At 40.2% G+C, this 13,383-nt stretch overlaps 2 protein-coding genes across 3 annotated transcripts; one reads left to right on the top strand and one right to left on the bottom strand.

Moving 5' to 3' along the window:
* The first annotated feature begins 516 nt into the window (after positions 1–516).
* On the top strand, positions 517–2,541 carry LOC117809843. Its single transcript, XM_034679367.1, has 2 exons — positions 517–1,520; positions 2,024–2,541. The coding sequence occupies exons 1-2, from the start codon at positions 684–686 to the stop codon at positions 2,348–2,350; spliced, it is 1,164 nt and encodes a 387-aa protein (XP_034535258.1). The 5' UTR covers positions 517–683; the 3' UTR covers positions 2,351–2,541.
* Positions 2,494–8,283, bottom strand: LOC117809829. 2 transcript variants are annotated; one of them, XM_034679349.1, is made up of 5 exons: positions 8,122–8,283; positions 6,592–7,356; positions 6,044–6,430; positions 5,125–5,241; positions 2,494–4,296 (listed from the first exon to the last, which is right to left on the bottom strand). In XM_034679349.1, exons 1-5 carry the CDS (start codon positions 8,197–8,199, stop codon positions 3,220–3,222), a joined length of 2,424 nt encoding a protein of 807 aa, XP_034535240.1. In that variant the 5' UTR covers positions 8,200–8,283; the 3' UTR covers positions 2,494–3,219. The 2 variants fall into 2 exon arrangements, with proteins under 2 accessions (XP_034535240.1, XP_034535248.1); XM_034679357.1 differs by lacking the exon at positions 6,592–7,356 and having other exon boundaries at positions 8,122–8,282.
* Positions 8,284–13,383: the final 5,100 nt, after the last annotated feature.

Genomic DNA, 13,383 nt, shown 5'->3' with positions numbered 1-13,383 from the left:
TCTAAGACAAAAAGTAGGTGAGTAACAGAGACAGACTGAAGAATTATGGAGCAGTGTACACACAAATACACATAATATGGAAAGAGAATTACCAGTCAGGCGCTAAAAGAAACGGGATAGACGGACAAACTTACAAGCGTGCATGCAAACACACACACAGACAGACACGCACACACACTTGGGGGCTGTGCTCCAGACATCCTCCAGAGTAAGACGGGGGCAGGGGAGACAGTGATGGATTACAGGCACATCTGGGCTGTAATAAGTAGGTCCTGCATCCCACCTGCATTCAGCAGGAGGCAGAAATCCTGCATAATGGTTTCATATAGAAGGCCAGGTACCCCAGGCTGTATAATGCCTTGTCAGCGTGCATGCACCAGTCTTGTCATTACTGGATTTACAACACAGAGCAGAATAAAGCAGTCTTCTGAGGTGGTTCATACGGAGCCCCTAAGGGGACATGGAGAAAAAAAATAAAAAAAGGATTTTCCCGAGATCTTTTGCAGGATCTCGCAAAACTTTTTGCGAGATCCTGCAAAACTTTTTGCGAGATCCTGCAAAACTTTTGCGAGATCCTGCAAAACTTTTTGCGAGATCCTGCAAAACTTTTTGCGAGATCTCGCAAATGCTGTCACAGGGGTTATAGGTCAGTGTTTTTCTTCCGGTTCAATTCAACCAAAACAATGGAACGCACGCATCCGTGGGAGAGGTTCATAGAATTTTATTTTCAGATTGGCCTCAAATATAAAGATATTAAAACAGTTCTTGGACGTAGGCACGGTTTTCATTTAAGCGAGAGACATCTGAAAAGAATACTTAAAGCAAGGGGACTATCCCGTCGCAGAGCTTACTCTGACCTGGCGGTTATGGTTGAATTCATTAGCAACCAACTGCAGTATTCTGGGCAGCTTCACGGGTACAGGTGGATGTATGCGAAGTGCAGGGAACATGGACTACGTGTGAAGAAAGAGGATGTGCGCTTGGTGCTGAAGGAGCTGGATCCCAGAGGGGTGTCACTAAGGCAGGCAAGACGTCTTAGACGACGGAACTACTTCTCAAGAGGGCCGAACTTCATCTGGCACCTGGACTCATATGATAAACTGAAGCCATATGGTATTTGTGTAAATGGGAGTATTGACGGCTTTTCGAGGAAAATAATCTGGCTTAACGCCTACACAACAAACAGTGACCCGAAATTGATCGGAGGGTATTACATAGAAACAGTGCAGCGTTTGGGAGGCTGCCCTAGAGTCATGAGAGGCGATCTCGGAACCGAAAATGGCTATGTTCGAGGCTTTCAGCGCTTCCTTGTTCCTACTGACCCAAACAGCACCCTTGATAGCTACTTGGAGGGAGCAAGCACCGCCAATCAAAGAATCGAATATTGGTGGAGTTTTCTTCGCAAGGAGTGTGTCGAGTTCTGGCTATCCTTGTTTGCAGACCTGAGAGACAACGGATTCTTTGATGGTGGCTTTTTGGACAAAAGCCTCCTTCAGTTTTGTTGCATGGGACTCATCCAGGTGAGTTACTGAATTGTACTGTTGTCATCTATACGTCTGTGTGTGCCTGAGTGAGGGAGAAGGAAGGAGGAGGGAGGGAAAGAGGAGAGGAATAAAGAAGGAGGGATGAAGGAAAAGAGGAGAGGGAGAAATAAGGAGGGAGGGAGGAAAACAGGAGAGGGAGAGAGAGGGAAAATAAGAAAGGAGGGAGGGATGGATAGAGGAGAGGGAGAGAGAGGGAAAATAAGAAAGGAGGGAGGGAGGGAAAGAGGAGAGGGAGAGAGAGGGAAAAGAAGAAAGAGGAGAGAGGAAGTGAAAAGGGAGGGGGAGAGAGGAGAAGGAGAAATAAGGATAGAGGGGAAGAGAGGAAGGACAGACAGGAGGAAAGGTGGGAAAGGGCAGAGAAAGAAAGGTGGGGAGTAGAGGGAAAGAAAGACAGGATTTAACTCTGTATTTAAACTGATACATACAGTATGTACTCGAAATGTACGCTCTTCCGTAATCTATTTGTTTACTTTTAACAGGATGAGTTGGATGACACTGCACAGGTGTGGAACGCACACACAATCAGGCCATCAAAAAACAGGAACGTCCCCAGCGGTCGGCCCAACGTGATGTACACATTACCTGAACTCTACGGGACAAGAGACTTCCTTTCCCCAGTAAGGGGTGAAAATGTTCAAATGTGCAAAGATGAATGTGTATTTCGCCTGACCATACCCTGCGATCCAGATGTTTATGAACTATGCAATATGCTTATGACTGAGTCCCATTTGACTATACCAACGGATCCATATCAGGCTGTGAACTTGTACATGCACCTAAGAGTGGCCATAAGTGCATCTTTGTAACTAGCTAAAGTATTTGGTGGTGTCCTGAAGGGGTCAGTGAGTGGAGCCATGAAGTGGGGGGAGCTGTTTTTACCTCAAGTTTTCATGTAATTATTTTTTATATTGTTGGAGGGGGAAAAAAGCTGCACAAATGCTTAATCTTGTTAACAGTGTGACAATCTGTTTATTAATTATTAAATTTTGTGTAAACAGCTTGGTTTGTTTATTAAGTCCGAATGAAACTTAAAATTAAATCATACCATTTATACTTTCATATACCGTAGACAGGACATATGTGTATAATTGCACACAACCTAGTGCTGAGAAAAATAAACAGTAAATAACAGTAATATAAAGTAAAATATTTGAAATTTTACATTTTTGAAGGCCAATTGAGCATAATGGGGCACATAATAACATTTCACAAAGACCACATCAGCTTGTAAAATTCAAACATGATCTAACAAGTATCTTCAACATTACTTTAAAACGTATTTACCTGAATTATCAAAAAGGTATGAACACTTTCACATCAGCAATGAATGAACAATAGTAGTGCACTTTTCACTTTCTTATTCGCAACAGAACACAATATTAAGCTCAGCATTGAAGCTGGATTAGAATGAGAACTGAAGGAAATGAAAGGAGCAGCCATTTTCAAAGAATATAAAAAAATTGTCCTCATAAAAACAATGATGATGTACTATTGCACTTTCACAAAATAGACTATGACTGCTTCCCACACAATAAGTGCATCAGATCCTTCAATGAAAAAATCAAAACAGTAAAGAAAAATATTACATAAAATGTAATACTAAACAGAAGATAATAAACCATACAGACAAACCCTGTTACTAATAGGCTTGGTCAGGACTGCTCTATGTCTTGGCTCAAAGGATGTCCATTTCTAAGTAGTTGCTGGACAGTATGTTGTCAAACTCAGTGCGAAATTCTGGGTAAGCACTGTAAGTACACGGTAGTTCAAGGGTAGCTCCACAAGTATGAGCAACAGGCCTTCTGTTGAGCCCAGTTTCAGCATTGAAGCAAACCAAAATTTTTTCAACACAAATGACAGAAGAGCCAGAGCAGAAACGCAGGATTTTTTCAGCTTTGCTTTGGTCAGCATTTTTCGCATACCGTTGGAGATGGTTAAAGGTTGCCTGTTCCCTCTGAGACAGCACCATCTTTGTTGTTTCAAACAGCTGTGACACTCTTCTACCTGTGGCCCTCTTTGACTCATACAGAGACATTAAACTTTCCTTGTCTGGCAGTTTAAGCTTTACATGTTCCATGGGTGTTGAGAAGCAATCAACAATAAATTTTGGCTCTTGGAGAATGGACTTATGAGCCATTGTTTCGATGGCAGGCTCCATGTTGCTCTTTGATGGTAATAAATGGGAGCCCATCCTTGTAAAAAGGTCGAGCAGGTCCTCCTCATCACTTTCCTCCATTGTACCCTGGAGAGCCTTCTCAACAGCTGATCTCTCAATGGGAGGAAGGTAGTTTTGAAATGATGTCATCAGGACGTCAGCATTAACTGAGTCAATACCATGAATGCAAGCTAAAATGAATGCCTTTGATAGCCTCACTGGTATGATACCATGGTCTAGGAAACCTTTTACCCAGATCCGTCCAACTGCTTGCCATTCAGCTTCACTGAAATCTGGTCTTAGTCTTGGAACTCGCTCTGTTTCCCCTTCACACTGTTCAAGAAACTGCTCCCAGAATGCAGTGTAAACATCCCTCGACACTCCAGCATCATCAATGGCTTTTTCATTTACAAAGTCCATCTTTAGAGTCAGTTCTATTATGCTGCTGTCCATAAACACAGCCAAAAGATCTTCCACAACCTTTACCCTGCAAATCGATGCATGTTTTGGGCTTGGGTTTATTGGGTTGCCAGCTGAGGTTAATGGGGAAAGTTGGCTGCTTGGCGCAGCTTGTGGTGAGAAGAGTCTGCTGTCCTCCTATAAAAACAAAACATACACATAAACACAAAAAGACAACTTGTCAAGGTCAATAATTGAAGCAGAGGCCAAAACATCTTGTCAAATAATATTGAATTCCATGATGCTAATCAAAAGCAACAACTCAACACAGGATTTTCATTCACAACTAGTAGTCTCTTCTTGGCCTTGCATCTAAAGTAAATGCATCAAATTTCCGCCAAGTACAGTTCCATTCAGAAAACCACTATATAATATTCAAGAGAATGCTGTGACTGAAAAAAATTGTAGGAATCTGTAGGTAGGCTTTCTGCACTTAAGATCTGAATCGCCTTAGTCAGTGGGGGATGTCTTCACTGTGTCTATATGGAGAACCATACTGAAAATTTGGCAGCATCCACAGGTATATCGCTTCACCTATTACCTATAAATGTTTTCTTACCCAAATTGATACTGTGAACTGCTGTGTGATTTTAAAGTTTTTATAAAACCATTGACATGATGTTCAGTGCACAGTTATCTCTCTCATTAAAGTGTCTCTTCAAGTAGACTTAAACTTACAGCACTGTTCAAAAAGGGTTAAACTTGTTATGTAAAGTCCTCCCAAATATATTTTAAATAAATATGGGCATGGGAATGTCTTTTCAAATGATGACTGATTTGAAAAAGAGATTCTGGCCTCCAAAATTGTATACACGACTCATTTCAATTAAAAATATAATTGTAATCGATGATGCACAAACTGTCTTCAAAAAGTATGCTTAATAGTACCATTATCTGTACAGTAATGTAAAATCTTACAGTAGTTTACATGTTGTGTTCAGAGTTGCTTACAGATATGCCTCTTACCTGTGCAGTTTGCACTGCCTCCTCACCACCTGACTGCACATGTACTGGAGGCAGGCCATTAGCTGAAGACAATGGGAGTTGTAAATCCAGCGTCGGTACTCCCATTAGCTCAGCACTCTGAAAGATGAATTAAGTATACAGTATTAATTGGCAGCTGACACAAGTCGAAGTTGTGATAGCAGATGGTCATTTTTAAGATTCTTTTCAAACTCCTCTTCAGCCTATATTTTAGTTAAAACTAGGAAAACTCACAAAAACCTGATTGAATTTTGAGAAATTGAGCAAAAATAATTTTAGAGAGTTAAGTGCAATAAAATCAAAAATAGTGTTTACAAAACTGCTGCGCAAGGAATCCAGGAATCAAGTCAAAGACCTGTATTCCACTGGTAGTATGTAGCCTGCTTAACTACACTATTCCTTTTTGTTTTTCATAAAATCTGTGCATAACTTTGCTATAGCACTATACACTAGAAGTGGAAGTACAGTAAAAAGTCTTGGTATAAGAATCTGATATATAAGGATTTTAGAAAAAAATTGAAGTTATGAAAACCAACGGTTGGTTTATTATTTCTGAAGCTAAAGTAAGCTCTGAATAATAAGGGGAAAATTTAATTACAGTAAGTATTTCACAGAACCATATGTTATTTAATTTGTCTGTACACAATAATGGTTGAACAGAACAGTATACATGCAATAAAAAAAATATATAGGATGTCATTTTTTTTCCTTAGTAGGAATGCATAATGATTTTTTTTTTAATAAAACAAATATACAGACCATTAAAATCTAACTATGTACTTTGTTGAGCAGCAACAAAAAAGTACAATACTTGATTGTGTTTTTTGTTTTACTGGTTTTAATATCTGTATTAGTATTTCTAAATCCTCATACAAAAATGCACCTCAACTTTTGACACTACCTGTATGACATCATCATTGTTGTTGTGATTCAACGTTATCACAACTGGGTCATCATCATCTGTTTTGGCAAGGTCATCTTCTGGATCCCATTCAACTGTATCTGCTTCGTCTCCATCTGGGGCATCTTGGTTTACAGGACCTGCACTGGTCAGATCAATTAATTCAAAGTCGGGGTCACGGATGTCACTTGAAGGCTGGAGCTCATTCCAAACATTTTCATCTTCATCATCACTTGAGTTGGTGTCTGGTCCCTGCCCAATGTGAGTTTTCTTCATGTCTGTTGGAGTCGAATGAAAGGGATGCAGTTCTCTTTGAGCTTGTGCCGTCACAGTCTCAGATGGTGCTCTCTGCCTTTTGGATCTTGGTTGCCTCTGGAAATGCCGACTCTGCAACACACACAAAAAAAATTTTCAGGATACATACATGTCATACATGTCGCTCTCTTTTCATTGAGTTACCAGAAGTTTAAACTTTGGGCATAATCTCTCTATCTGTCCCTGTCATCATTACTTAGTTTATTAAAAATATTATTCCTACAGCCACAAACCTGTTCACTCATGTCACTGTTAGATGAATGTCCATGATCCAGTACATCTGTAATCGAAACATCTGCATCACTTTGAGGTCCATACTCAGCTAACTGTAAATCTGCTCCCTCAGCGATGCTGACGGATAACTCCTCAGACAGGGAATCATCACTGCAGCCATCTGCTTCAGATGAGGATTGATTTGTTGAAGATGCTTCTTTTGTGCAAATATAAAATCTAAGCAGCTTCAGTTTGGTTTGCTCATAAAGTTTGCCAACAGTGTCTTCAAAAGGAATCTGGTTCCCTTTAAAATCACAGACATTAAAGTTGAAGTCCTCCACTCGCCCTTTTGTCGAGTGTCCATCTTGGAAGAAAAGCTCCTTTCCTAAATCCAAAATCTGAGCAACAGTTGTTGTTTTTTCCACCGTTGCATGTCTTGTTCCTCCGCCATTTCTTGTCCTAACTTGATGATATTCATTACAGCTAAAATGAAGCCATCCAATTTCGATTTTCCTGGAAGTCTTTTCTCCTGCATTATTTCTCTGTCTTGCCATACCTTCATTTGCCTTATGGAACACACCAGATGGGCCGCACAGTGCTCCTCTTGTCTTTGACTTCATTTTCCGTGCCCCTATTTTATCCCTTAAATTCTGTAGAACAGTCTCTTTATCAGTGTGGGTTTTGGTTTGTTGACAGAAAAACAGAATGGCTACTCGATCACCATATGATGTGATATATTTTGCCATTTGTTCATCGGTCATGATGGAAAGTACTGCCTTGTCAACCTGCAAACATAAAAAATTACAAGAAATACTTACTTTGACCATGACTGGTAAACAAACTAACATGTACATGCACAAACATAAACACACAATGGTCATAATTGGTCTTAATTTCTCAGCTCATGTTGTAACAATACAAAATACAGGTACATCAAGATGTACACAAATACATCAGGTAGAAAGCTGGCTTGCTTCACACAAAACCCATATCAAAATTTATTCTGCTGAAATATGATTTTGGTTATTTTCACTTAACTGGGTGTAATTTGTACTGTAATTGTAAACAACCTTGCTAGTCAGTGCACATTTAATATATGCTACTGGAGAAATGTGTTCATTTTGATGCAGGGTTCTTAAGTTGTGGTCCTGTAGAGCCATCTTCCTACAGGTTATAGGCATCTCACACCTGATTTGAGTGATCTGCTTGTTATCATTCTACAGCCGTGTCTCAGATTATTGATAACGAGCAGATCACTCAAATCAGGTGTGAGATGCCTATAACCTGTAGGAAGATGGCTCTACAGGACCACAACTTAAGAACCCTGTTTAAATGCTTCAGCAAAATGCAGTACTTTTGTCAGTGTTCTGCTGGTTCATCCAATTGACTGCGAATTATTACATGTACATTATTTCTCTTTAGTATTTGTAGTCTGCAGTGCTACCACGGTAACCACTTCTGGCGGAGAAAAAGGAGCTCGACATAACATGCGTAACATTAACGGCAGCTAGATTTTTAGTTAAAACATGTTTGAACTCCTTTCTACCCACCTTGTCTCTTTCCATCCGCATTATGTCCCCGTTTGGGACGTCTCTTGACCGCAGGAATACTTTTAAATCGTCCTCCATGACTGTTAATTGACGGTGGAATTGAACCGGAAGTAATACGCTGACCTATAACCCGCGTGACAACTTTTGCGGGGTCTCGCAATAGTTTTGCGAGACCCCGCAAAAACTATTGCGAGATCTCGCAAAAGTTTTGCGAGATCTCGTAAAACTATTGCGAGATCTCGCAAAAGTTTTGCGAGATCTCGTAAAACTATTGCGGGGTCTCGCAAAAGATCTCGGGAAAATATTTTTTTATTTTTTTTCTTCATGTCCCCTTAGGGGCTCCGTAGGTTCAGGCCCAAAACATGTGTTATTACAGCAGTTAGAGCTGGGAAATAAAATGTAGTAACAGATGAAGATTATATGCAGCAGGAACACAAAGGGTACATTTGCTTCATACATCACGTGTCCCATACTGTCCCCTTAGACTCTCTTAACAAACCTTCATAAACATTGAGTTCTGAAACCTGTCCCTTCAACCTGTACTGAATGTTTTTTTCTCCACTATATTGTTGCTTTTGGATTCCCAATTGATTTAGTTAAAACTTTGTCCACAAAAGGCAGCTGATGGCTCTTAAATCTACCATTAAATTGATCTCTTACCATCGCTGAAATATTCCTCACTGACCAGTTGTCTGCATTTGGGTACTTTGCTTTTGCTCTAATCTTGGAACCCATCAGCAATCATGGGTTGTTATACATACCTCTGGGATTGGATGCCAACTTTTCAGTAATACTGGTGTAGCCAGTGGTTAGAGGTTCAATGACTTTCTTTTACATGTGGGGTTTAACTTACTGTTGGTGCCCATTCATTGGTTTCACGTAGGTTTCAGTTTTGTAGTAAACAGTATGTTACACAGAGGCCTCACTCTGGCTTGATTCAGTTGAATGAGCCTGAAAAATAAACTTCTTTTCTTGTCATTCACTCACAATTTACAGGTCTTAAGTTTGTCTTGATTTTTGAAAATTACAGTATAAAAATGGTAAGTCTTTGGGTGCCTTTGGCCCAGCATTTTTTTTATTTCTATTTATTTATTTATTGAAAGGGATAGTGCATATTAATGAACATTTCAGCATTGCATCCATGTAAATATGCTAGAGTTAGCCATAAAGCAAATTTTCACCTGTCTTCCCCGGCTGGTCAAAACAGAGCTCATAAAAAATGATTAAGATGGCTAACAGATGGAAACAGTACATGATTACATGACAATGAAAACAACAATACATCACAAGAGCATATATAAGTTATACAAAAGTGCAAGTAAGCACATTAAAGTGTCGTTCAGCTTTACAGAGAGACATGTACGGAGTAGTGCTGGGCGATACCACACTTTTATGATTCCATACGTTACCAAACTTATTCGATACCCGATACAATACTTTCAGTTTTTTTTTTTTTTTTTTATAAAATGCAACCCTTGAAAGACAGTTCCCATGACATATACTGTTAATTTAAAAACACAGAATCGATACGCCCACCACTTGTCCAGAGTTGAACCAAATAAACATGGACCAACATATCAGTATATCACACAAGTAAAAATGCATACATTAAACCTGTAAAATTTGGGAAACACACGCGCACACACAAGAGAAAGACACAGTGACAGGGACAGATAGAGAGAGAGAGAGACAGACAGACAGACAGACAGAAATGGATAAGAGTTAGTGATAACAGACCTGATGCGTCTTGAGTCATCGTTTAAGATGGGTTGTGAAAGTTACATATCCAGTTAAAACTCCTCACAAGTGCTTTAACAACCATCCCTCCTTTAATTTTGAAGAACACTAATGAAAGCACAATAGGAATTAGCATGTCATTTATATTTTCTGTGGGACGACAACTTGACTTTTTAGATGAATCAGGCAAAAATGATTATCATCATGAAAAATCTAAAGACGGTGAAATTAAATTGCATCCAGCCTTTTTAACTCGTCGTTTTAAAGCCTATTAAATTGCCTTATAGAGTGTTAACAAGTGCTTGAAAGAGACAACAATCGATAAGGCCACAAAAAGCAAGGCACAGAAAAGTACCACCTGCAATAATCCCCCAGCTCGTTTATCAAGGTAGTCCAGCCTCAGCATGGGGCATCCACTGATGTAGCCTGTGTTGGCCTTAACGGCTCTTTAAACCATAAAACACCTGGGGAAATAGTCCACCTTTATTTATCAGTCTCTTGTTGATTTTTTGCTGAAAATTTTGATCACAAGAAAAAAGATTTAAAATTATATTTAGACACACACAGTCTGTACTGATTCTAATGTATTATCTGCTGCTGTGTTGTTATTCTTGCAGAAGTCTGACAGCTTATTAAACTTTGTTTTTATGTTTGGCTTACATTTTTAATTTCACCACTTTTCTATTTGCCCATCATTTTTCTTAAAAAGACACACTGCAGCAAGCCTCGCATATTTAATTAAGCATGGATTTGATCTTTTCATCAGACCAAATCAATTAATCATAAATGTTTTATTGATTCCCCTCTGGCAGATGAGGTTGAGCTAAGAAACAGCGGGTGATCTGGGTAGATATGGATGATCTGTGAGTGATCAGTGAAGCCTGCATCCACTAAGCCTGTAGAAATGAGAGTGCTAATCTATTCAATTGTATTGACCATAGAAGGGTCAATGTAATATTAACCCTGCAGCTGCATGTAGCAAACACAGTGAGTCTGAGTTTGTGCCTCCAACACTGAGAAATAATTGAGGGTGTTACATTGAATGATTTACAGTTTAAATGTAATCAGTTCACTCTTGAAATAAATGAAATTCATTAAAGAAAGCAGAGCAGAAAGAAAAAAATGGTTTATAAAAGACATTTGCGACATAAAATCACCAAAAGACCAGACAAGTGTGTATGTATGACAGTATGTATAAGCTCTCACGTAACCGACACCTCCGTCTTAGTCTGGATTTGTTTCCACCGTGGTCTGTTCACGCTTCGGCACCCTGGCCGTTTGAGAAGCACTGACCCTTTACCGCAGCTACTGACCGGGGCTGATGAAGTGCTTGACGGGTGGTTGTAAGGCAGGTTGGATTAATTAGCTTGTGGGCTAGCTGGTGGTGCACCACGCTCCAGGAAATACAACGACTGTGGGCGTGTAAAGCACGGAGTCAGGCCCTGACCTTTTTAAGCTGGGGTAAAGAAAAACACCAGTTATCATGAGGGGATCCTTGGAGAATGAGAATGTGTTGCTGGTTCCTGCTGAGGGGGGTGTTCACTACAAATGTCTGTCTCTTTATATGCTGTCGGCCTCTCCCAGGAGAATGGAGAATGAGCTGTGTTGCTTTGTTATATAATGCTCCGGTGTGTGAGGTGTTCTTGGTCTGTGTGATGCTATTTGTGCGGTGGTAGACAAGTTGGCTCACTTTGTTTGTAACACATGAATTGTTAGACATGTTTGCTGTAACAGTGTGCATGTTACACACCTGTCTGACTCTACTTTTCATTTTTGAATTTGCAAGATAGCCATGACTTCTCTCATCTGATTGCTCAATAATTAACAATCAGCAGCTAGGAAGCTACAAGCTGCACATTTCCCCCTGTAAAACACAGAAGTTTAACTTTTGGGCTTTAACTTTGCTACAAAAGTAACTAATTGAATATAGCGCGCTAATAAGTGAGCTTTAGGGGCATTAGTTATTGCCGGGATACAGCTTGTGCACTCTGTTTCAGGGTGTTGTAATGAGGCAGTAAGTGGTTCAAATCATTGTAAAACACTCGTAAAGGCTGATTTATACTTCTGCGTCTCCCCTACGCAGCAGGGGCTGACGCGGACATGAGCCCCACATACTTGTGCGTCGATGTGTCCGTGTCGCGCAGCAATTCTCCGCTGAAACGCCTGAGGGCAGTGCGGTCTCTCTATTAGCCGGCCGCCTGCTTCCGGTCCCGCTACGATCTCTGTTTACTTTTCCACCGAGTTTCAGAGCGTGTTATGTTAATCTACAGCTGATATATGTTGCTGTTTATCATACAGACATGATTACATGAAGAATAGAGAGGAGGAGATGAAATACACGGCTGATGTGCAGCCGATGTCCGGGATCCCGGAAGTGTTGTAAATGCAGGAAAGACAAAGACGCCGAGCGGACCAATCCCAGAGCTTGCGGTCCGCGTCGGCTCTACGGGGAGTTACATTTTGGAGGAGGTGCACGTCAGCTACGTGCGTAGGCCACGGCGTAGGTACGGGAGCTACGCGGACCCCCGGCGTAGGGTAGGCCGTTGATTCAACGCAGAAGTATAAATCAGCCTTTAGATGTTGAAGGCAAGGCAAGGCAAGGCAGCTTTATTTGTATAGCGCATTTCATACACAAGGGCAACTCAATGTGCTTTACATTAACACATTAAAAGCATTGGAGACATTCAGACAAGCATAAAAGAACATAATTAAAATGACAAATATGATAAAACAGAAAAGAAAAGGAAAATTAGAAATATATTAAAAATTACATTAAAATTTTAATTTAAAGTGGGTTAAAATAATCTAAGATAGGAAGGCAGAGGTAAATAAAAAAGTCTTAATCTTTGATTTAAAAGAGGTGAGAGTTTGAGCAGACCTACAGCTTTCAGGGAGCTTGTTCCAGATATGTGGTGCATAATGACTAAACGCTGCTTCACCATGTTTCCTTCTGACTCTAGGAACTGAAAGCAGACCAGTACCTGATGACCTCAGAGGTCGAGGTGGTTCATAAAGTAGTAGCAGATCAGCAATGTATTTTGGGCCTAAACCATTCAGTGCTTTATAAACCATCAGCAGGATTTTAAAGTCTATTCTCTGACAGACAGGAAGCCAGTGTAGAGATCTAAGAACTGGAGTAATGTGGTCTACTTTTTTGGTCCTTGTTAGGACTCGAGCAGCAGCATTCTGTATGAGCTGCAGCCGTTGAAGGAGATCTATTGATCTGATCACTATAGACCTCTTTGTTGCAGACGACTTGTCATCACAGTTCAAGAACAAGTGGTATTAAAAAAGATGATGATGCTGATTATGGCTTTGTTCTTGTGAATTGCTTCAGAAAGCCAAGCCAGAGAACAAGAGTGTACAGGGGCCCTGAAACTTGTGTATGTAACTCAGGTGAAATTTGCTTCACTTTTGCTTTTCATGCTTTGCAACATGATAAGACACAACGGGCCTGATCTACTAAGATCCCAAATAACGAGCGCTAATTTGTATTGTGCTCCCTTATCTCATAGCACCAAAAGT

This window comes from Notolabrus celidotus, chromosome 3 (assembly GCF_009762535.1).
Source record: "Notolabrus celidotus isolate fNotCel1 chromosome 3, fNotCel1.pri, whole genome shotgun sequence".
Classification (NCBI taxonomy): Eukaryota; Metazoa; Chordata; class Actinopteri; order Labriformes; family Labridae; genus Notolabrus; species Notolabrus celidotus.
Note: the sequence above shows the minus strand (reverse complement) of the source record. Positions and strands in the feature narration are given on the sequence as shown.